This window comes from Protopterus annectens, chromosome 3.part1 (assembly GCF_019279795.1).
Source record: "Protopterus annectens isolate FY-2018-M chromosome 3.part1, PAN1.0, whole genome shotgun sequence".
Classification (NCBI taxonomy): domain Eukaryota; kingdom Metazoa; phylum Chordata; order Ceratodontiformes; family Protopteridae; genus Protopterus; species Protopterus annectens.
The window spans coordinates 1,526,823,814-1,526,849,703 of NC_056732.1; the positions used below are offsets into that span (position 1 = coordinate 1,526,823,814).

The 25,890-nt window shown below is 42.7% G+C and overlaps 1 protein-coding gene across 1 annotated transcript in view; it reads right to left on the minus strand.

Annotated features, from left to right (window-relative positions):
• The window catches only part of LOC122798552 (autophagy-related protein 9A-like), a 1,381,959-nt gene that overhangs the window by 248,073 nt on the left and 1,107,996 nt on the right, over positions 1 to 25,890 (minus strand). Inside the window, exon 15 of the mRNA XM_044067604.1 lies at positions 6,067 to 6,111. Coding sequence (XP_043923539.1) covers positions 6,067 to 6,111 — 45 coding nt within the window. The remainder of the gene's footprint in view (positions 1 to 6,066; positions 6,112 to 25,890) is intronic.

Below are 25,890 nucleotides of genomic sequence, written 5' to 3' on the forward strand. Positions count from 1 at the left end.
ACAAACGCCAGATGCTGTAAAAGAATGCCCTTGTTCTCTGTTTGAATTAAACAGTCGTCCAAGTAAGGATATATTTGTATTCCTCTTTGTCTGCAGAATGCAATTACTGGTGCCAGGCACTTTGTAAAGACCCTGGACACAGTAGATAAGCCAAAGGGCAGTGCAGAAAATTAGTATTGCATTGAGCCAGCCTTGAATCTGAGGTATCGTCTGCATATTTGTCTGATTGGGACATGCAGGTATGCCTCTTTTAGGTCTAAAGTCACAAGCCAAACGTTCTTGCCCTGCATGGGCAGAAGCTGCTGCAAAGTCAACATCTTGAATTTTGGTATATCTAGGAATGTGTTCAGTATAGACAGGTCCAGTATTGGCCTCCAGGCCTTGTCCTTTCTGGGTACCAAGAGCAGTCTTGAGTAAAATCCTTGTCTCTGCTCTTGCTCTGGTACTTGTTGAATGGCCCCCATGTCCATGAGGGATGAGACTTGTTTTTGTGCCTCTGCCCATTGATTTTTTGGCAGATCTGGCCAGCCGTTTGCCTTTGGCAGGGTATGAAAATGGAACTTGTAGCCTTGTGACACAATATTTAGAACTCACTTGTCCTGGGTTATGATGTGCCAATTTTGAGAAAAAAGTGCTAATTTTCCCCCTAAGGGTGCTGCCAGGAGATAAGTGCTTGGTGCAGGCAGGGGGAAGTCATTGGGACTGTTTCCTGAACGGTTGTAATTTGTCTTCTCCAACTTTAGAGGTAGAAGCCCCCCATTGTTTTGAGCGGAATGAACCTTGCGCCTGGGATATGCCTCTAGGGCATCTGGTTCTACCCCTTTGAGTTCTGTCTGACACAGGAAAGCACCAATTCTTTGTTGGCCAGTGTCTACTAAACCTAGGTGGCTGTACTTGTAAAAAAATCTTTGACCGTTTGCATAGATTTAGCTTTGTCCTCTATTTTCTTTAACACCTCTTCTGCCTTAACACCAAACAAAGTATCATGCTGTAAAGGTACATCTAATAATTTAACTTTAACATGATCAGGCAGATTTAGTTCCTTTAACCAAGCATGCCTCGTAATAACAGAACCTGTAACTGTGGCCCTACAGGGGGCCTCTAAAGAATCAAAACCACATTGCAAAGTATGCTTTCCAACTTGTTCAGCTGCATGCAATAAATCCTGCATTTCCTTGTTTTCTGCACATTCAGAGTTTAACAACATTTTCTGTTTAAGCAATGCCATGACATGTTGCTGATATTTGAGCATATGAAACTGACAGTTTAAGGCCCTTATGGCCAAGGTAGCAGATGTGTAAACCTTTTTTCCCCATCTATCCAGCGCCCTAGAATCTCTGTCAGAGGGGGTAGAGTTTTTTGCAGTGGAAGCCTTAACTACTTTGGGACCCTGAGAAATAGTTTCTGGGTCTGCAGCAGGGTTTTTAAAAAGGAATTTATGAGAGTCAGGAACCCTGTAATATCTGTCTGGCTTAACAGGAGCTGGAGGTAAGGAGTCAGGTGTAAGACTAGACTCCGAAAACACATCATCTACAATGTCTAACATAGGTGGGATGGCTAGTGGCTTGTGTTGAGGTAGTAAAAGGAAATCCCTGAGCCTCTTTTTAGATTGTGAAAAATCTTGGCTCTCCCAGTGGAAATGCTCCCTCATGGTATGTAAGGTTTCCCCAAAAGAATAGTCCTCAGGAGGAGAAGCTGAAGTATGGATTCTTCAGCATCAGAATCCTCATGGGGGGAAGAGAATATTCCTGATCAGAAGAGGAATCAGAAGAAATGGAAACCTGATCTGAAGATTCATAGTCAGTCTCTTGCCTAGGCCTCTTATCAGGAGGGGGATGGGAACCTCTGATCAAGGTAATCAAGTCTTTGGCCATATTGAGCATCTGCATTTTCGGCCTAGAGGCCTGACCACGTGGCTCTTGAGTTTGTTTCTTTGCTTTGGAAGGTGCTTTAGTCTTTGCCTTTGAAGCTAAAGTCGGTTTGATGTAAAGATGTTTAGGTCTGAATACATCCTCAGAAGCCGGTGCCTGCTCAGCGGCTCCGGACCCATCTGAAGGGATATTATTCGAGGCTCCAATACCTTGAGTTTCCAGCAGCATGGCCGACTCCATGTGGGAGTCAGTAGTGGTCTGCGACTAAAGTAGCGGGCATCAGGGGCTGCAAAAGCGCCTCACTGAGGACTGGCGAGCCGGCGACTGGCTTAGGAGAAGCTTCGTCGTCGGTTTTGGGCCTCGGTTGTCTATCTGTTTCCTTTTCTTTGCATTTTTTTTGAACTCCGTTAGTCGGATGGCTATCCGACAACATTTCTGGATAATTACACCAGCGTCCAAAATAGTTTAAAGCAAAATCATACCGACGCTTAATTGTGCGTTGGTTAAATCTAGCACAAAACTGACAACCAGAAACGTTGTGATCAGGGCCTAGGCAAGGAATACAGTAAGAATGAAAATCCTTATGAGGTATTTGCTTCCCACAAGAAATACAATTATTAACTTTTTCTGACATCAGTCTGGAGCAAGAAAAAAGTTTCCCCAATGGAGTACTTAGCTTTACAGAAGACTTCAGATCTGAAACTCGAACACGAAAATCTCAGGAGTCAGCCAACCGGCACTTGCGAACTGCTTCTTATTCGGGCACAGCGCGGCAAGAAAGACTGAGGAAAATGGCATTGGCCGCATCTTTTATACCCCTGACATCAGTGAAGGGGTGACAGCAGCCGACGCAGGACCCAGGACTTTGGAATTCAGGCCGACTGAGGGCAACCTGCCAGCAGGATTACCCAAATGTAATGACTGCAACAGTGAAACACGAAGAACATCTGCTTCTGCTTCAGGCACCGAGCGGCAAGAAAGACTGATGTAATGGCATTGGCTGCATGTTTTATACCCCTGACAACCTGACGTCATGGAAGAAGAGACAGCATCCAATGCAGGGATCCAAGACTATGATTTTCAGGATGGCTGAGGGCTACCTGCAGGCAGATAACCCAAATGTAATGACTGCAACACTGAAACACGAAGAACATCTCTGAACTGATAATGACTGGCTCCCAGCCAGAAGCACAAGTACCTTCTGGATCACTTGTCCATCTTTATGTGATAATATGCATCCTGAAGGTCTATCAAGCACATCCAGTCATCCTTTTCCAAAAACAGAAGAATGGAATGAACCATGACAATCCAGAACTTGTTGCATCGAACAGACTTGTTCAAATTGCAGAGATCCAAGATTGGTCTCCAGCCCCCTGTTTTCTTTGGCACTATAAAGAATCTTGAGCAAGTTCTGGCTTCTCTCTGGTCTGGTGGGACCTCTTGGATGACTCGTTTTTTAGCAGTTTTTGTATCTGAATAGCTGCTTGTTCCCTCTGACTGGGTGGAACATAGGGGATTTTCTTGCAATGGGGAGGAGGAAGAGAAAATGGTATAAAATATCCTCTAGGAAATGATCCTCTGCACCCAGGTGTCTGATGTTATTTCTAGCCAGGCTCTCTGGTGCAGGGACAGTCAGGCCTCTGTTCAGGAGTGCTGGAAGGGTCTGCCAAAGAACGCATCTCTGGACCCTTGGTTTTATGGGCCTCCTCTGCCATGAAGGTAGCGTCAACTATTTGAGTTCCCCCTCCACTCCTGAGGGAACTATTTCCATTTGTGTCTTGAAAAGACCCTTGGGATTTTCTGAACCACATTTTTCCACTCCTTCGTAGATTCCTGGAGAAGGACATTTGAGGAGTGGAGAAATGTATATCCATGGCAGACAGGGTCTTCCCATCTTTCTCACACTTTAACAATGTGTCTTTTGCATTAAGGGAAAATAAGGACGTGCTGTCAAAAGGACCACTGACGAATGAAGATTTGAAAGGCTCCGCAAAGTCACATAAGTGCATCCAGGCATGTCTCCTGATGGAAATGCCTAAACCCGCTGATCTACTCACTCCTTTGGCTGCATAACAAATGAGCCTCATGGAAGAGTTTTAAATAGACTGGAGAGTAGCCAAATGAGAAGTAACAGAGGTCTGCACTTCTTCAGAAACAGATCCTGAGAGGTTATCTGACAGCTCTTTAATCAGAACCCTCTGTAACCTAGTGAAATATGCCAGGTAGTTCAGGGACCACAAGGAGAAGGTCACTGATGCATAGACAAACTTCCTGAACCTACCATCGCTCAAAACTCCTTGTTGAGGAAATGCACAGAGTAACTTTTCTAGCTAGTTCCTTCTTCATGGCCACCACCATGGCCATTGCATCCAATGGCACACCTTTGTCCAAAACTGCTTATCTTCAGGAGCAGTAACAATTTTGTCTAGTCCCAGGGGGATTTGCTCAATGGTATCGGGGGCCTTCCATAGCCCCCGAGAGATCAATTCAATGAATGAACCAGGAGGTAGAAGGATGGGTACCAAAAGCCTCCAGGAACACTGACTCCTCAGATGAATGAATGTTGGACTTCCAGTCAACTCTACGTTTTAGTACTTCTAGAATGTCTCCGAGGAAAACATCAGAAGGTGACCTTGGGGACCCTTTGCCCTCACTGAAGTCTGTGTCTTCAGTGATATATTCCTCCAAGGAACCTAAGTGGTTCCTCTTGCACAACTTCTTCTTAGGGACCTCCTCAGTGGGATGCTCTGAGGAGGCATCAGAAGTGGGAACACCCTGCTGGGAAGCCTGTGGTTTCAGTACTTGCTGTCCCCATGGAGAGAAAGGTTAAGACTCTGTACAGAGAAATGACAAGGGTGGGGGTTGAAGATCTGAGGGGGAGGAACCATCTGAGCTGTCAAAGCAGACATGGCTCTCTTCAAAACTTCAATGACTGATCATCCATGAGAGGGCATGCCTCTGGATCCTGGAGCCAAGCTAATCTGAGCTAAAGCCCCAAAGTGCAGACAAGGTTCTGAAAACTTCAGAGTTGACTCCAACACCTCAGAACTGACAAGGTAGCTATGGCTCCAAGAGGTCTCCAGCTCTGACTGAACCAAAGAACTCAGAGCAAACACAGGCTCCACGGATACGGGTATCTTCGGATCCGAAGCAGACAGAGCCGGGTGGCTCAGATCCAAGAACTTTGAAACTTCGAAGGCAGTCATGAGGAGGATGCAAATGAGGGGTAGTAGATGTTTGGAACCCCTGACCCAAGTGGTTAGGAGCTGAGGGGACTGTTGGTATAATCTGCACCCAGAGGACTTTTCTCGCCAATCTCTACATGTCCTCTTCATTTAAACTCCTAGAAGAATAAGTGGACATAATGGATGGTGATTTTGGCCTTTTCAGAAAGGGAGAAGGAACACTGAATGGAACTGGGTCTAATGATGGTGAATATTGTGTCCTGGGTGAACTAGGTAGACTAGCAGTCAAATCCACTGATTTTGTTGTCAGATCTGAGAGCACTGGATCTGAGGAGTCCTTAGTCTTATTTGAACTAGGATCTGAAGAAGCTGATGGATTCATCTGGTGTCTAATCATGATCTTCGGGTCCGAAGGAGTAGTTGGATCCAAATTTCTTGGGTTCTTAAGTGTCAGATCCATTGGAGAAGTCAGAACTGAGATAGGTCTCTTCTTTGCGTATAATAATTTCACTTATCTGCTCAAGAGCAACTGGTCACCATGTCTAACAGGAATAGTGACAAAGGAGATCTGGGGTACTTAGGAAGGGTGCATTATGGGCAAGGGAGAAGCTCAAGAGTTTTTTGGTTACCACAAGCTATTGTAATGGCAGAGACAGATCCGAGTGATCAAATCCAAACCCCATAGGTTGAGGATAGAATGAAAATTGACATCAGATCAGTCATTTTACTAAAGAGAAAGAATTAAAAGACATTGCAGAAATAAACAGATGGGAATGTTAAGGAGTCTGTGGACAACAATAATAGTTTCAGTGCCAACTTTAGTACACTGATCAATGACAAAGTAGAAGTTTCAGTAAAGTGAGTGGAGGACAAAAAAAAATAGTTTTTCAAAACAAAAAGTGAAAAGACATAATTGCCAGGAACTGCTAAATGTATTAATGTATTCTACATAAGTAGTATACTTTAAGTCTGTCTGTTTTGTACTATACATCTCTTTTTGTGTATCTTACCTTGCACTTGGATCATAGCTGAAAAGACTCTTTGGACCAGTCCACCTAAATAAATAAATAAAAGTTGTTTACATGAAATTAGTGTTAAACAAAAAGAAATTAAACTGTCTCAAAAGATTGAAAAACACTTTAAATCAAATGGCAAATCAGCAAAACATTATTCACTTCCTGACACATAGTCAAATCAATCCAATGCAGCCGACTCATCTGATTAGATGCTAGGAAACTGGGTCAAAGCTGAGGTTGTGTGCACAAAGTATGTTTTTCAACAAGATCTTTAATGCAAGTCCAAAAAGAAAATGTATGAACAAGCTGTGCATCCTATGAGAGGACTATAAGGTTATTAAATGATCTAAAAAGTAAGTAAAACTGAAAACGACGGTAGCTAAATAAACAAAAATCAGTTTGAAGACAATATATTGTTGCAGTAAGGAAAATTACCCTTAGATTAACTGCGGGACCCAGTCAGGAGTAACACAGTAAGCGCAGCTGAATGTCCCACCTTAAGTGAGAGATCACAAGGGGGTTCTTAACAGTTAGAAAAACAAAAATGAAAAAACAAGAAGCAAAAATCCACACCAAATAGGAACTCCAGGGAGAGGTTGGTGCACTGAGAGTATTTCTATATACTTAGAGAAGAAATTGAGACCTATTGTTGACTCATCTGTACATGTTTTAAGAGACACTGAACATTTTTTGCATGACTTATATGAAAGTATTAACTCACTATCCATATGTGATGGTCTATTGTTGGTCACACTTGATGTCGTGTCTTTATTCACAGTCATTCCAAATACTATAGGTATTGATTTTCTAGAAGAGTTTATAGTGAAAAAGGAACTTACAATGGTGATGAGAAATTGTTACTGTTGGAGTTGATGAGGTTAGTTTTGTGCAATAACTTGTTTGTATTTCAAGACCAAGTGTATTGGCAGAAAAATGGTGTAGCCATGGGGAGCTCTTGCTCCAACAGTTATGCCAATGCTGTGATGGTGACATGGGAGATGAAATATATATTGGATGGGCCCTATAAAAATTATATATATTTCTATAGGAGGTTTGTGGATGTTTGCTTCATTTTATGGAGAGGCACAACATCATGTGTATTAGAATTTCTAAACTTTATTAATAATTCAACTCAATTTTTGAAATTTACCATTGATTATTCAGACTCAAAGATTAGTTTTTTAGATGTGTCCATATTTAGAGACTCAGAAAAGAGAATTACTAGTAAAATGTACAGGAAAGAGTGCTGGGTGAATGGTTTACTCTCTAGGGACAGTATGCACCCTAACTATATATTTAATAATGTTGTACAAAATCAGTTTTTAAGAGCGTCCAGACTGAGTGCTAACACAGAAGAATATGAGATGAGAATGAGTGCTACCAGTTTAGAACTGTCGCAGAGAGGTTATAGTGAAGAAATGGTGGCTAGGAATGAGAACAAAGTTAGACAATTTAGATATACCAAAGCCAGACCTTAGTTTTCGGAAGGGTATGTCAGAAGTCCTAGGAAATATGACACTCAATTAGGAATTAGCATTCCTTATTCCAAAAATGTTAGTATGTATACCGAAATATTTAATAAGCATTGGAATATTTTAACATCAGACCCTGAAATAGCAGAGGTAGTAGGCTTGAGACCACAATTTACATTTAGGAATTATAGAAATTTGAAAAGGAGATTATGCACCCCCAAGGCCAGTTCTACAAAGAATGATAAGAATGGCACAGAGCCCTGTGGCAAATGTGCTCAATGTGTTTATATAAATGAAAGCAAGTTTTTAAACATCCAGATACAGGTAGAACTTTTGATATCAGAGTATTGTCCACCTGCAGTACTATGCACGTGGTATACCTGGCAGTCTGCGAAACCTGCAGTTGTTTCTATGTAGGTAAGACTGACCGAGCCCTGAGGGAAAGGATAAAAGAGCATGTCTATCATATTAAAAAGGGTACTATTTTTAATGCCCTAGCCAAACATGTCAGTAGAACAGGTAACAATCACATTTTTAAATTTCAGGTTCTTTCCACAACATCTGAGAATATCATAGGGGGTGATGATAGATTAAGAACTGAGGAGATAGAGGCTAGTTGGATTGTTATGCTAAGGGCCAACTTTGGACATGGGTTAAATGAAAGTCTACCTATCAGACCAGTTCTTTTAAAAAGGGGTCTGAAGAGATGAGGTGTTTTTATTATTATTTTTATTTTATGTATCTTACAATATTTTTGTGAACATACATATGTATTTATATTTTATATTATACACTTTATGTATATTGATATGTTTTTAACAAGTGTTTTTGTATGTGTGTCTTTTTAAATACTATACTGCATGCTATGTGATGTCAATAGATTGTACTATATAAGGTGTGGTTATTATCTGATTGAGTACACCTGATGAAGCATTGGTGAAAGTGCTTGTGTCTCTTTGTAATAAATCAGTACTGCTACTGAAGTATTTTTCATTGCTTTTTTACCTTTTTCTTTGAACTGGAGCCATACCTCAGTCAGTGTTTTTGGATTTGTTAGAAAAACAAGCAATCCTACTTCAGCCCTGAGGAGTTTGGTAGGAATCATATCTGGAGTTTGCCCTAGGAGGTTTCAGCTGAGGACTCTTCTCTGTCGGAAAAAATTCTCAGTTTGATGTGCTGGCATTGTATCAGTGAGGTCCCAGCTAAGTTTGACCGATGGCGTGTGATCTGAGTTAGTGCTTGTGAATAGGAGAAGTTGGAAGAGAAGATCTTATAAAGCATTCTATTACTTCCTGTGTTTTATAAATAATTATGCTGGATCTCACTTCTTTGTGCAGTTCAGCTCCTTTGCTATGAAGGCAGATGAGAGCTGTTTTCACTTCAGGTATTTAGGAGAAAGTACAGTTGTGTACACTTACCATAAATGTAGATGTTTGAATATATTCACTGTTGCAGTCATCACATTTGGGTTATCTGCTTGCAGTAGCCCACAGTTGGCCTGATTATCAAAGTCTTGAATCCTGCGTCGGTTGCTGTCTCATCTTCTGTGTCGTCAGATAGTCAGGGGTATAAAGCATGCAGCCGACGCCATTACATCAGTTTTTCTCGACGTCATTACATCACTTTTTCTTGCCCCAGATGTTAGGAGCGCCCCTAATGGGAAGCAATTAAATATAAATATACAAGGTTACACCTCTAACAAAAAGCAAAGACACCAAAAAGCTTTTAAGCATAGTAAAGGAGAGTAGAGGTATAGTCAAAAGAAGTCAGGGGGCTGGAGGGAGGGTAACCAGGACTGCAACAGTGAATACACTCGAACATCTACATTTATGGTAAGTGTACACAACTGTACTGTGTTCTTCGTGTTTCACTGTTGCAGTCATCACATATGGGTAGATTCCCAAACCTAAGGATGGGAGGAGGAATTTAGATAGCATTAGGACCAGTTATAAGGTCCTGCAAGACTGCAGTGGCAAAGCCAGCTCTGGATTTAGAAAAAATTGGTAAATGGTAATGCTTGGTGAAAGTATGTACAGAACTCCAGGTAGCAGCTTCTAGGATGTCCCTGGTAGGTAAACATCTGATAAAGGCTGTAGAGGTAGATGCAGCCCTGGCTGAATGGGGTCTAATCCCCTGTGGGATAGGTTTTCCATGGTGCTTATAGCAGAAATGAATGCAATGGCCTATCCATTTAGAAATGGTTTGCTTTGAAATAGCCTTCCCCTCTGCCCCTGCAGCAAATTCCACCAGCAGTTGTTCAGATTTCCTTTGAGGTTTAGTCCTGTCCAAGTAAAATCTAAGTTGTCTGCATGGGTAGATCCGGCCACCCGCTTGGTGTTGGTAACGTGTGGAAGTGAAATCTCTATCCCTGGGACACTATATTTAAAACCCATTTGTCCTGGGTAATGAGTTCCCAGTTCTTTGCATGAATAGCAATCTTTCTCACCAAAGGGGCAGTCAGTTGAGAAGTGCTTGGAAGTTTTAAAATGAAGTCACTGAGACAGTTTAGCATAGGGGGGAGTTTTATTACTCCCAGATTTTGAAGTGGAGGCCCTCCACTGCTTGGTCCTGTGTGTACCCTGGGACTGAAGCCTGGGAGCTCTGCTGGATCTGGGTTTGGACTGAGAAGGTCTGGAAGAGGCAGGAAAGGACCAACTCTTGGAAGGCCAATGCCTACTAAACCTTGGAGGTTGTACTTGTAAAAAATATATAACAGTTTGTATAGATTTAGCTTTTTCCTCCATCTTTTTCAGAACTTCTTCTGCCTTGTTGCCAAACAGGCAGTCCTGGTTTAAGGGATCATCCAGTAATTTCGCTTTAACATTATCTGGCAAGGATTGCTCATTAAGCCAAGCATGTCTTCTAAGTACAGACCCAGTTACAGCAGCCTTGCAAGATGCCTCTAGTGAATCAAAACCACATTGCAAAGTATGTTTTTCAACTTGTTCAGCTGAATGCAGTAAATCCTGTAAATCCTTATTTTCAGCACAATCAGGAATCAACATAATTTTCTGTTTAAGCAATCCAATAATATGCTGCTGATATTTTAACGTATGAAACTGGCAGTTTAAGGCCCTAATGACCAAAGTTGCAGAAGTGTATACCTTCTTACCCCTTGTATCCAATCCCCTTGGGTCTCTGTGAAATGGTCTCAGGATCCGCAGCAGGATTTTTAAAAAGGAACTTGTGAGAGTCAGGGACCCTGTAATATCTATCAGGTTTTCTGGGAGCAGGAGGTAAGGAGTCAGGGGCCAAACTAGATTCCGAAAATGCATCATCAACAATGTCTAGTACAGGAGGTATGGCTAAAGGCCTGTACTGGGGGAGGAGTAAGAAATCCCTAAGCCTCTTTTTAGAATCAGAGAAATCCTGACTTTCCCAAGGAAAATGCTCTCTGACAGTATGCAAGTTTTCACCAAAAGAGAAATCCTCTGGGGGGAAGCAGAGCGAATAGAGTCCTCAGCATCAGAATCCTCATAGGTAGATAAGGGTAAATCCTGGTCGTCAAAGGAAACAGAAAATTCAGAATCCTGGTCAGAAGTATCATAAACAAACTCAGTCCTAGGTCTCTTAGAGGGGGAAGAATGGCTTCCCCTGATTAAAGTAATAAGGTCCTCAGCCATTCTTATCATTTGTTTTTTAGGCATAGAGGCCTGACAATGTGGTCTGGGCATCAGTTTTCTAGGCATGATTCGAGTTTTAGGCCTTGAAGAAGAAAATGGTGTTGGTTTAATTTGCAAGCCAGTAGGCCTGAATACACCCTCAGAAGCCGGTGCCTGCACAGCGGCTCTGGACCCATCCAAGGTAGAGACATCTGCAGGTTCCATAGTTGAAGCATCTCGCAGCATACTGGACTCCGAATGGGTCTCAGTAGAGGCCTATGAATCCAAAGTAGCAGGTATCAGGGGTTGTGAAAGCGCCTCACTGAGTACCGGCGAACTGGCGATTGGCTTAAGAGAAGTGTCGTCGGCAGCTTTGGACCTAGGCGTTCTGTCTCTGTCTTTATCTTTGCATTTTTTTTGGAATGTCAGTAGTTGGATGGCTTACCGAAGACATATCTGGATAATTGAACCAAGCACCAAAATATTTAGAAGCGAAAATATACCGACGATGGATAGTTCGTGGTTTAAATAAGTCACAAAACCGACAGTGAGGTACGTCGTGGTCAGAGCCTAGGCAAGGAATACAGTATGAATGAAAATCTTTATGAGGTATTTGTTTTCATAAGTAATCCAGTTATTAACTTTTACTGACATCAATTTAGAGCAAGAAAAAGTTTCCCCAACGGGGTACTTAGCTTTAGTTGAAGACTTCGGTTCTGAAACTCAAAAATGAAAATTTCAGGAGTCGGCCGAACGGCACTTGCGAACTGCTTCTGCTTCGAGCACAATGCAGCAAAAAAGACTGATGTAATGGCATCGGTTGCATGCTTTATACCCCTGACTACCTGACGTCACAGAAGATGAGACAGCAACCGACGCCGGACCCAAGACTTTGATAATCAGGCCGACTGAGGGCTACTGCAAGCAGATAACCCAAATGTGATGACTGCAACGGTGAAACACGAAGAACATCTGTGTTGGCAACTCAAATTAGGGGCAAACATAAGTCCAGAGTTAAATGATTGTTTCAGTATTAAGTGTATTTTAAGGAACACAGCTGCTAAACTATACACCCTGCCTATTGATTTTATATGTTATCATGTGGCTATCATCCGAGTTATAAATAGACGTGTTTTTAATGGGTGTTCACTCCTAAGAAGTCTTAACAATAAAAAAGGAAAGTGATATATAAATTGTTGCTCTAGTGGTTCCTCAAAGAAGTGTTTGTTGTTAATTTTAATCTTCTCTTCTCACACTCCCAAAGTTCAAATTCTGAAGAGAAGGGTTAACTCAAGCTCTAAATTCCCCTCATCTTCAGAAGCATTATGTGGTCCATACCCTTCTATATAGGACTTATAAAAGCTACAGAGCTGCCTTAGACCAAGGGTAGGCAATTAACTTTCCCCAAGGGGCCACATGAGAAACAGGGACGGTTTTGGAGGGCTGTACCACTTGGCTGAACTCAATTCTGCTCCACATTAATTTTATCTCTTTAGAAAAAACAGTAAATTGCATGGTTTTGATTAGTTACTACTGGTAGAAGTTACAATTAGGCTATGAAAATGTGAGAGAGTTACTCTTTCATGCCCTTGAGGTTTGAAATTAAGAGATGTACAAGATTTATAGCACAAATTACTTGCTGGGCCTTGGTGATTTGAGGCAATTACATTCCATGCCAGAGATAATAACCTTAACTTTACATCACTAAGAATTGTGTGCAAAGTTATAGACTAAAACATGGGCTTGAGGTGGCCTAGTTCTTTGAAAAAACATGATCATGAGACACTAGCCAGGATAATTTGGCCATATGGCCTCTGAGCAGGTTTTTCTCTGGTCTGTGAGGGTGACAACTCAAACAGTGTAAATAACTATTTGTAAAAGTGAACTTTCTAAAATGTTGGATTAATACTGATTGTTCACATAAGCTTTGGGGGCGGCCACAGTGGTGCAGCAGTTAGCATTGCTGCCTCACAGTAAGAGGTTCTCCGGTTCAATCCTCGGCTGGGGTGCCTTCTGTGCGGAGTCTGCATGCCCACCCTGTGGTCGTGTGGGTTTCCTCCGGGTGCTCCGGTTTCCTCCCACATCCCAAAGACATGCTGTAGGTGGATTGGATACTGTAAACTGGCGCTAGGTATTAGTGTGTGCCTTCTGTGGAAGGTTGGGCTGGCAACTCAACACTGTTAAACTCCACTGCCAATCATGAGCGGACAGGTGATCCGCTGTGGCGACCCCTAACCAGGAAGAGCCGAAAGAAGAAGAAGAAGATGAAGAAGAAGTTGTTTGCATAAGCTTTGGATAGTGTAACATCCAAGTATTCAGTACTATCCCTGTAAATATTTTATGTAAACTCAAGAAATTCAACACTGTTGGGAAATGTGCAGAATAAATTATAACTTTTCCTGAGTACATGTCCACATCAAAAAATATCATCCAGGTATCTAAGATAAGGTCCTATATTAGGCCAAAATTCACTTCTTGTGAAAACAAAATTTTTCCCCAAAGCCGCAAAATAAGTTTGCAAACACCTGGGCTGAAATATCTCTACCCATAGCTACTCCCTCAATTTCCATAAAGAACATAAAAGTAGAACGTCACCATGTAAATAAAGTCTCCACAGTGAGCGAGGCTTCATAGAACCAGACTAGACTTTGTTGAATGTTGAATGACAGAGAATAAATCTCTAACCTCAGTAGTAATGAAGAGGACACTTTTGACAAATTCCAAGTCTGAAATGCTCCTTAGGGATGACATGAGTTTTTAAAAACATGTTGTTTATTACTTATTTACTTATTTATTTGACATTTGTTGACCAGGAGAGTCAGACTGAGCCACAGCTGTTTTTCAGTGGAGGCCCGGGAAGAAAAGCTCCAAATAAGTTCAAGGTACATTAGAACAAAAAAGCGTATTACATAGTTTCATACAGAGTTCTCATTTTTAAGTACATTGTAAAAGAAAACACAAATTTTTATACATTTTTAAGAAGGAATATAGAAAGAGAGTGGTGGTACAAGAGAATGAATGAAGGGGAGTACATTAGAACAGTAGATGTCAGTAGGAAAGATGAGGTTAGAAGAAAAACAGGAGTGGAGGTGAGAGGGGTTAAGAAAGGTTAGGAATCATCAAGGTTTGTGTTGTCCTTTCAGAGATCTAGTGATATTCAAGTATTATCAAGAAAAAACAAAACTTCAGTTTTCTGTCCACAAATACAACCCAGTGGTTCTGTTTTTTCAATCTGCCTAAGAAACAGTAGGTCAAGATAGAGAAAGTTATCTGTCAGTGCATGAAGAATAAAGTAAAGATTTTTTTCACCAATATTTCCCCTGTCCCAGTTTACTAAAGCCTTTCTGTTTAACAACTGGCTTCATAAGTTCTGCCAGTTAACTGCTACCAAGGGATCACTCACTTGCTCTCACTCTTCAGTCTCTCTCAAACACACACTCTTGCTCAATCGCTCTCACTCTCTCTTGATCTCTCTCACAGATAGTCTCTTCAGCTTCCATACATGCATTCACTCTTTCTCTCTCTACCTACTCTCTCTCTCTCCAATCAATCACACACAACACACAGTCTTTTCAGCTTTCATACATGCATTCACTCTCTTTCTAATCAATCAATCACACACACACAGACTCTTCAGCTTTCATGCACGCATTTGCTCACACAAGATCACTCTCACTTTCTCAAAGTCTCTCTCTCACTCACACACACACACACACACACACACACACACACACACACACACACACACACACACACACTTACTATAATGGGTTGCATTTAGATACTGAATGATAAATACATGTACAGTTTTAGTTCTTGCAATTAGCAAGTGTTTTGCCTGACTTCTCACTCGGGCCGGTCAGGGACATTAGGGCCAGATATCGTCCATGGGCCATACAATGCTCAGGTCCGCCCTAGATCATAATGCCAGGATCAGCCCTTGTAGAACATAAGTTACTGTTGTCAGGAGGCAGTCAAAAAAAGAAGTTATGTACTCACCATAACGTTCCATGCTTGTTCTCCATCTTGCCGTTCATTCTTACAATGATGGGTTTGGAGCCAATCCTTGGCTACAACTCGGCCGAATACACAGCTGAAAGACTCAAACTTAGCTCGTGGCAAGTAGGTATCCCATACTGCAGTGGTGTAACTCCCCAGATCTTGTTTGCTGCTACTACTACTAAATGAACTATAAATAACTGTGTGTGTGTGTGTGTGTGTATATATATATATATATATATATATACACACCCACAAATATATGCTATCCCCAATGGAAGGAGAAACGAACTCCTGAAGGTAGTAAAACAACCAAACCACCAGGTCCAGGAGGAGTCTTTGGAAGGAGGGAGGGTTCATAAGAATGAACGGCGAGATGGACAACAAACATGGAACGTTATGGTGAGTACATAACTTCTTTATGTTATGTTGTCCTATCTCACCTCCATTCTTGCAATGATGGGACAGCATCCCTAGCACCTTTTCCCTGGGTGGCTCACGAGAGTACACCTTTAAGCACAGTGGAACCAAAGGATGCCATGTCCCTGGAGGCCAAATCCACTTTGTAATGCGTAATAAATGTATGAGGAGTGGCCCAAGTAGCTGCAGCACAATTATTATCCATAGGAATTCTGGCCTGAAAGGCAGAAGACATAGCCAGTGCTCTAGTGGAATGAGCCTTAACCTTAAATGGTAAATCTCTGTTACCTGAGGTATAGATGAATGTAATGCAGTTTGAGAGCCAGTTGGAAAGACTAGTTTTTGAAACTAAGCTACCATTTTTTTGCATCTGAAAAGAATACGAACTGGTCAGATTTTCTAAAATCTATTGTCCTATGCAAACAGAATCTGAGTTGTCTGTGCATGTCCAGTTGATGTAATTTGCATTCTGCCTTGGAAAAAACACTGGAAGCTCAATAGATTGATTTATGTTAGTTGAAGAAGAGACTTTAGGTAAAAAGGATGGATACCCTATCCTTATGAAATATCAAATATGGCGGTTAGATAGATAGGGCTTGCAACTCTGATACTCTTCTAGCAGATGTTATAGCCACCAGAAAAATGGTCTTCCAGGAAAGGAACTTAAGGTCTGAAGATGAGGAGGGTTCAAAAGGTGATAACGTGAGGTGATACAGAACAAAATTTAAATCCCAAGAAGAAAGAAGTTCCTTAAAGGGAGGTCTTAATAAGGAGGCACCTTTCAAGAAGGCTCTACACAACCTGTGTGACATTAAGTTTGAGGTAGGATCACCAATGTGGAAATTTGAGATTGCAGTGAGTTGTATTCTGATGGTTGCTGCAGCTGAACCCTGTTGGAATAGTTCCGCCAAAAATTTCAAAATAGAGTGAATGGGTGCAGAATAGGGGTCAATGTTCCTGTTTTGAGCCAAGAGGGAAAACCTTTTCCATTTACTAGAATACAGTTTTCTGGTGGAAGCTTTATGAGAGGACATCAAGATAAGTTTAACTGCTGGAGTGAAATTCTGAAGCCTGACTAGATTGGGAAGTGGAGCAGTCAAGCTGTCAATTTGAGGGTGTGGAGAGAAGGATGAAGTGCACCTGACATATGTGTCAGCAGTTCTGGAACTGGGTCCAGAGTCCAAGGCTTCTCCTGAAGATGAGGCCAAAGGAAGGGGAACCAAACTTGACGAGGCCAGTAAGGAGCAATGAGAATCATCCTGCTTCCCAAGGACTGTGCTTTCTAAATGATGCTGGGTATGAGAGGAAATGGAGGAAAGGCATACAGAAGTCCCGAGGGCCAAATGTGAGCAAGTGCGTCTCTCGGTGTTTCCTCCGAAGGGGGGATTAGCGTAAAGTTGTTGCTGTACTTGGCACTCATGGGATTGGCAAAAAGATTGCAGCAAGGCAGACCCCATGTTTGGAAAATCCTTTCCGCTATGTTCTGATTGAGAGATGACTCGTGAGGCATTAAAATTGCCCTGCTCAACTTGTCTGCTATCACGTTGGACTTCCCCAGAATGTGCATTGCTATTAGAAAGCACTGGGAAGAAATGCCCCATTGCCAAACTCTTAGGGCTTCATGACAAATGAGGAAAGATCTGGTTCCCCTGCTTGTTTATGTACCAAACGACAGGCATATTGTCTGAATGTATAGCAACTGTCCCTAGAGGGAGAGAGTCATGAAGTGCTTTTAATGCAAGAAGCACTTCTCTCATCTCTAGGACATTTATATGTAGGTGAGCCTCGTGTTCCTGCCATATACCTTGGACTGTTCTCCCCAGATAATGCCCCCCCCCAATCTGAGAAGTGTCTTTGATCACCGTAGCTACGGGTTGTTGTGGAACAAAGGGTCTCCCTATGGTCACATGGCTGGAGTGTATCCACCATCTTAAGTCATTTTTGCATGATTCCATTATTCTGATCGGGTGAGACATAGGAAGTGACCATTAGGAGAACAGCCATTGAAGGATCCACATGTGCATTCTGGCATGAGGAACCAGTGTTATTGTGGAAGCCATTGTCCCTAATAATCTTAGAACTATCTTTCCTTTCAACTTGGTTTTGGGAAGAAGATAAAGCATCTGCTGTCTGAGTGCTGAAACTCTGTCTGTTGGAAGACATGCTACCATAGAAGCGGTGTCTAGATCTGCGTCTATAAATCTAATATGTTGACAGGGCAACAAGGCAGATTTTTGAAAGGTGACTGTAATATCCAACTGAGCGCACATGTCTAAAGTCAGATCCCTGGCTTGTTGGAGTAGATGCTTGGTGGTGGCAGATTGGCTGCCAGTCATCTAGACAGGGAAACACTCAGAATCCTAGACGCCTCAGGTGAGCTGTGACTACTGCCATGCATTTGGTGAACACTCTGGGGGCTGTAGAGAGACCAAAGGGCAGAGCTCGGAACTGATAGTGACTGGCTCCCAGATGGAAGCATAAGTACCTTCTTGATGCCCTCTCCATTTTTATGTGGTAGTAAGCATCTTGAAGGTCTATCGAGCACATCCAATCATCTTTCCTTAAAAAGGGAAGTATAGACTGCAGTGTCACCATTCGGAACTTTGACTTCTTGACAGATTCGTTTAATTTGCTTAGGTCTAATAAGGGTCTCAAGTTCCCTGTTCTTTTTGGCACCAAAAAGAATCTTGAGTAAGTTCCAAATCCTATTTGGTTTGTGGGGACTTCCTGGATGACTCTTTTGTGCAGCAACTTTTAAATCTCTATAGCTGCTTGCTGCCTTAGATTGGGTGGAATATCTGGGATTGTTCTGGTCTGCAGAACAGGATCGGAAAAGGAATGGCATATCCTCTGGATATTATTCTTAGTACCCACTTGTCTCTTGTGATAGTCTGCCAGGTTTCTGGGTACATAGATAAATGTCGCCTGACTGTTCTGCCTCCAGAGTAGAGCAGTTGGGCCTCCTTTTAGGAGTGCTGATAAGGGCATCTACGAAAGGAATCGCAGTCACCCTGGTTCTGCGGGCTCCCTCTGCCTCTAGGGTGGCATCTACCATTGTTACCTCACCCTCTGCCCCTGGGGAAGGAATCACCCCTATGCTTCCTGCAAAACTCTCTGGGATCTTTTGAACCACATTTTCCCACTCTTCTGACCTTTAGGATAAGGTCTTGAAGGTAAGGAAAAATGTACTCCAACGGCAGAGAGAGTTTTTCATTCCTGCTCGCATCGGGTATGAGTGTCTTTTACTTTGGGTCCAAAGAGTGAGGAACCATCAAAAGGGACATTAGTAAAAGTAGACTTAAAGGGCTCTGCAAAATTGCACAAGCTCATCCAGGAGTGTCTCTTGAGGGAAACTCCAGAACCTGCTGCCTTGCTTTCTCCACCAGCTGCGTAGGATATCAGCCACATGGAGTTGACTATGGAATTTAAGGTGGATAGCTGGGAGGAGGCCTTCTCATTCACCCCTGCAGCCAATGTACCTTGATGAGTATCTCCTAGTTCTTTCAAGAGATCTCTCTGTAGCCTTGTGAAATGCGTGAGGTAGTTCAGCGATTGAAGAGTAAAGGTCGCTAACGAAAAGACATGCTTCCCGTATCTGTCCATCGTTCGAGAGTCTTTATTCGGAGAATGAACAGATGAGGATGTCTCTGAAAGTTCCTTCTTACTGGCTGCTGCCACCACCATAGCATCTACAGGTACCCCTTTAGTGAGGGAATCCTTTCCCGAAGGAGCTGACAAGAATTTGTTAGGCCTCCGAGGGATTGGTTCCATTGTGTCAGGTGAATCCCATGCCTTTTGACTGACCAGGTCCATTAGCTCATCGAAAGGCGGTGACACTCAGGAGGCTGAAGGTTGAGATCCAAAAGCCTTCAGGTACACTGACTCCTCATCAGAAAGGGTGGTGGCCTGCCAGCTGCCTCTCTGCTTCAGTATCTCTAGAATATCTGCAAATGAGATATCATCAGAGGATGACAGTGGGGACCCTTCTGACTCCTCGAGGTCAGTGTCTGAAATGACGGACTCATCCGGAGAGTCTACGTTCTTCCTCTTGCATGTTCTCTTCCGAGGCGTCTCCACAGAAGGGTATTCTGGGGAGGCCTCGAAGGAGAGGGGTTCGGCCAATGGGGGATCTTGAGACTCTGGATCTCTGCTGTCCTGTGGAATGGGTGATGCCAAGACAGTAGCTGGTGCCTTAGGGGGACGACTGCTGGTATCCTTATGTGATGTTGTAGGGGCAGACAGCATACTCCTCATCAGCTTAAAGGCGGATCCCACCAGCTCCGAGGAGACAGAGAAAGCCACCGGAACCAATGAGATCGGACCCGAGGCTGATGTAGGAGCTGAGTTAACCCGGGCTGACACTCCAAGGGGTAGGCTAGGCACCGAAGACAATCGGGGCCGAGAATCCCCCTCGGGGCTGATCAGGGAACCCCGGCTCCCAGACTCTCCGAATAGCGCCAAGAGTGTCAGAGAAGAAGTCGGCTCCATGAATACCGAACGGGATCTCGGAATCGATGGATCCACAGCAATTGGTACCAAGCACTCCGGCTCCAAAGGTCCAGCTTGGCTTGGAGGAGGAATGACAGTGGGTATGATTGGTATAGTAGGCTCCGAAACCAAATGGGTCAGAGCCAAAAATAATTTGGTTAGTGCCAGCGACTTCAAGAGTCTGCGAACCACCAGCTCCACGTCATCGTCAGATAAGCTCCTGGTGGACCTGGAGGATAGGGATGGAGAACGAGACCTGTGCAAAATGGGAGATCTCAGTCGGGGAAACCGATGAAATATCCATGGATCAGCTCTGAGAAGAGGTATCTTGCGGCTCCGAAGACTTTGGAGCCGAAGAACCAAGCTTGTCAAACAATATAACCTCTGACGGCTCTGAGGACTTTGGAACCGCTTGAGGTAGTAGCCTTAGAAATCTTTAGTAACTTGAATGGCGGCTCGGACTGAGCCGATGTAGCAGGTGACTGTCTCTTTTGAGGTTTGTCCTTTTTAGAAGAAGGAGAAGAAGAAGAAGAGGAAGAAGAGCTGTGGATAGCTTCCTCAAAAGTTGGCTTTAAGAGCCCCTTAAGGATCAATTTGTTCCTCCTTTCTTGTAAAACCCTGGCACTGAAGGAATGACAGAATGTACAATCCATTTGTAAATGAACAGCTCCAAGGCAATACACACATATGACATGGCCGTCAGTGATAGATATTTTTTGTGAACACTTCTGGCATTTTTTGAAGCCCGAAGGCTTATGTTCCCTCTCCTTTGGGTCTTTAGACATGATAATGATAAAGACCACAATATAACAACAAGAAAATCTAGTTACTAAAACTACTAATCTAAAGCTAACTATAGGAAACACTGAGGAGACAGATAACAAGGGAAGAAAATAGGGCCTCTATCTAAAATGGCCCTATTTCCCAGAAAAACAACACACCAACTACAAGCCCTCTAACTAAAATGGGCAAAGAGCTCTCTAACTTAAACAAGCTACTATTAAACAATACGAAAAGACACAACAACAACTACTACAAGGGATACAGTAAGGCCTAAGAAACAACGGCCAAAGGTAGCACCAAAGGGAATAACAGCTATAACACTTTAGATATTACTAGTTCAAAGCTAACTACATAACTACAATGCAAGAAAAGAACATCATCTGTAATACAGAAAGAGATTAAAGGTTCTAATAAAGTGTAATAAGTAAAAAAATTTTTCACAGCTTGACCATGGCCAAGAAAAGTGCATCCAACCTCGCAAACTGGCAAACGAGATCTGGGGAGTTACACCACTGCATTCTGGGATACCTACTTGCCACAAGCCAAGTTTGAGTCTTTCAGTTGTGTATTCGGCCGAGGATCAGCTCTGAACCCATCATTGTAAGAATGAAGACGAGATAGGACAACATAACATCAAACCTGTACAGCCCCAAATCTTCTAGCTCTGCTAGGCTAGTTACACCCACTTATCCAACAAACCTTAAACAGTTTAATAAAAACATATGTGTGGCTCTTCTTCTAGGACTTCTCACTTTCAGTTTAAAACATGACTTGGTGAGTGGACGGGTCAGTATATATACTGCACTGACGTGGGGAGATGTTAAACGATGAACTGTCACGGAGGAACCACATGTCAAAAGCACTGAGAGCATCATTTTATTACCCAAGAAACATTTCCAGAATTAAAAAAATCATAACCAGTAGTGACACTGTGATAGTGATTCAAGAGCTAATATCCATAAGGCCTGTAAAAAGGACTGCTTGTGGGTCACCTATATAGACTCCTACAAAATGCTGCAGCTGTAGAACCCCTGGCATAAGTCATCACCTCACACTCCTATTCCCTCTCTGATTTCACAGATTTGCATCACTCTGGCACTTGGTAATATGCTTGTATAGTAACAGTGGTTTAAGTAAGATGAGCATCACCATCAGCAACAGAACATATTCCCCATCCCTCACGATACGTCCCACTTTAAACAACTGGTAGCCCTCCCCCCAGGAAACTCACAGAGCTTCACCACCTTGGTGATTTATTAATTTGTTCCCACATAAGTAATTTACAGAATTCATACACACCATCAATTAATCAATGTAAAAACAGTTTGTAGGACTAATAGGATGTGCCAACTTCTGTATATTCCAATCACTGGTATTGCGTTATGTGTCCTCTGGAATATTCTTCATTCGTTATGTTGCATGCTACTATGGAGCTTTTATCCTCATATCTGAAATTGGACCTGGCTCAGATGGACACCCAAGACAACAAAATATAAATAAATAAATAAATAAGTGGGAACATCCTCCATTCCCCACTACCATGTCACCCACTAATTATCTGGCTCCATCACAATCAAAACATGAATACTCTATCATAGTGGGAATAGTCTACTAGGACAGTCTAAATGTGAGAGAAGCTAAAAGTATGGGAAACCTTCATACAATACCAGTTATCCATGAAGGTCCTCAGCAACAGAAGCTGCCACTGGCAAACCATGAATACACTGGATGCAGCCATCCAGTAAGCCTGAGAACCCAACTGTCCTGCCAAGGGCAAACACAATAGTATATCTGCAGTCTCAGGATACTGGGAGATTATCAGTTTGAAGAACGCAGATCCATTCACTTCTGGGGAACTCCCTTATAAGATCAAGCCAATAATAAGAGCAGGGACACACACCTTTCCCCTCAGCTCCGGCCAACTGTGAAAAAAACAACAGGAGAATAGACCTTTCCAAGGATGCAAATTACCTCTTCAAGGAGAGATGAAGAAAAGTGTCACCCAAAAGTGATGAGAAGGGGAACTCCATAATGATCTAAAAACTACCACAAGAAGCCAAAAGGAGACAGAGCTACCAATAAGTAAGCTACCCATGGATGAACTTTTATACCCTTGGTTCAAAGGGTGCAAATTCAGAGGAGTTCAAGACCCCTAACATGGAAGAAATACTAGTAAGAGTCTACCACCAGAAATTCTAACTCACAACAATTGAACAAGTATCCAGTCTGTTAATCCTGGGCTGAGGGACATGATGTAGGCTCCTTCTGTGATTCTTTCTTAACCATGACCAACCATACTACCTGAGATGAGGAAAAAGCCCCCTAGGGAAGCCTCTGGTGCACATAATCCAATCCATGAATGAATCACCTGAAGAGATACACCCGGTAATCAAGCTGAACAAGTAAAACCAAGCCAATAAGCTGGGGAAAAGTTTGCAATGACATACCAGAAGGCATAACCCACAGTGGCAGCTGAGGGTGCACCTCTCCCAAGCGTGAAGTCTTCTGTATAGCGGAATACCAAAGAAGGATCAGTCTCTGTTAACTAAGGGCAAGTACTAGGAGGCCACAAACAAGAATGGCCTAATTCCAGATTAGGCCACAGCCAGTTCTCCCAAGAAGACTCAGGTGCCTAAACTGTGACCCAGACTACTTGTGTCAGGAGGTGCTATGAAAAGTCCCTTTATGCCACTCATCAGGATTCAGAAACTTAAAGCAACAACAAAAAAAGTCCAAAAAGTATGCTGATATAGGAACTTTTTACATGCAATATGTAGTCAATGTGTGACAGCACAACAGGTGTCACCACTGGCATGCACTCCTTAACATGGGAGCTTCTGGAAAAATACATCAAATGTTGACTAGTACAGAGGATAAGCCCAACCAACCAGAGGACCCATCAAAAACCACTCCTGATGTTAGAGTTACTTTTTCATGAGCACAAATGAAGATACACAACATATCAAATTGCTTTCAGAACTGTTACTTCATTATAATTTCACAGTAGAACTGTTTAGATTCAGTTCACAACAAATATGCACATTTCCTTTTTCTCACACGTCAAACACAAACTGTACATACACAGAGATGTAACAAGGAAAATTATTTATTGCTCCTGAATTATCATTATCATCAGCCCTCTTTTTCCCATTTTCCACATGTTGTCAACTGTCATCATTTCTCTCCATTCAATGCCACTCGCCTACCTTCTTCAACACTCACACCGACCTGTCACAGGTCTTCTCTCACACAATCCATTACCTCTTTGCTGGATACTCTTGTTTCTTCATGACTTCTTCCTGTCTGTCCCAAATATTCTTCACCAGATTGCCTTCTGTTCTTCTGCACGTGTCTGAATTGCTGTAGTCTGTTCTCTTTGACCTTTTCTGCAATTGGAGCTAATTTGGTTTCTGCAGTTACATCCTCATTTCTTCGTCAGTGCTACAGTGTGCATCTTATCCATCTCAGGCACTTAATTCTCCATCACCTCTAGCCTCAACTCCTCTGCCCCTACTGCCCATGTTTCTGTACTATACAGTAGTGCAAGTCATACCACTGCTTTGTACACTTTACTTTTCAGCTTCTTTGGCATTCTTCTGTCATACACTACCCCTTCTGTCATACACTACCCCTGACACTTTTGTGCCAGTTGGCTGATTCTAGCTTTGACCTCCTTATTCAGACCTCCCTTCTCCCCAACCACCACTGCCAGATACTTGAAGCTACTTGTTCCACTGTTTTCCTTCTATCGCAATTCTTAGCGTCTTCTGATTTACCCCATTTGCTGCCTTTACAGTGGTTTTATTTGTACTCAGTTTCATCCCATGTGCCTTCAGTTTTGCATTTCATTCACCTAACCTTTGCTGAAGTTCTTGCCCTGAGTCTGCCTCTATTGCCACATCATCTGTATAAAGAACTGCCTGTGGATGACACATACAGATTCCTGCAAAATGCTGCAGCTGTAGAACCCCTGGCATAAGACATCACCCCACAATCCTACTCCCTCTTTGACATTACAGATTTGTATTACTCTGGCACTTGGTAATATGCTTGAAGAGTAACAGTGGCTTAACTTAGATAAGCACCACCATCAGTAACACAACATATTCCCCATCGCTCATGATACTTCCGACTTTCTTTTTGTCCCCTCTGACCTGTTTGCTGATGCAGTCCATTACCAGTATGAACACAGTGGGTCAGAGCTGATTCCTGAGGCACCATCCCCACTTCCACTGAGAACCCCCCCTAAGAGACCGAACACTGATTGTACTTGAGTCACTGGGTCCTTGTACATAGCCTGCAGTAATTCTACCAATGTCTCTGGGACTTTGTACCACACAGGACTGCCCCATCAGCATTCTTGGGATACTGTGATATGCTTTCTCCAAATCTAATAATGCCCAATTGGACTCTTTCCTCATTTCTAGCTTCTTCTCAACAATCTATCTCACTGCAAACATTGGGTCAGTTGTGCTGCATCCTGATCTGAACCCGAACTGCTCACTCCTGTACTACTTTCTACTACTCTGCATATCCGTTTGTCAGTCACCCTCTCCACAACTTTCATGCAGTGTAATGACAGTCTGACACCTCTATACACCTCAAAAATGTGAAGGTTCCCTTTGTTCTTCAACAATGGCAACAGTATGCTTATTCTCCAGTCCTTTGAAATATGCCTTTCTCTCCATAGTGCTATATGTAGCCTCAGGAGGCATTTCTCACCTATCTCACCTAACATCTTTATCATATCTGCTAAGACCTCATTTGAGCCTGCTGCTTCCCCTGACTTCATTTTTTTCCAGTTGTTCTTACTTCTTATACAGTGGGTGCCTCCTCTTCTTTCACTGTAGGCTGTGTCTGGGGCAGTACAGCTTCTGTGGGGTTTTCTTTATTCAGAGGTTGCTGGAAGTACTCCTTCCATCTACATTTGATATCATGTGGACTGGTGAGCAGATTGCTGCAGGTGTCCTTATGAAGGGTGTCTGACATCTTCTTTATCTTTCTGTCTTTACCTTGCAACCTGAGAGAGTTTTATGCCATCTCCCGAGTCACTT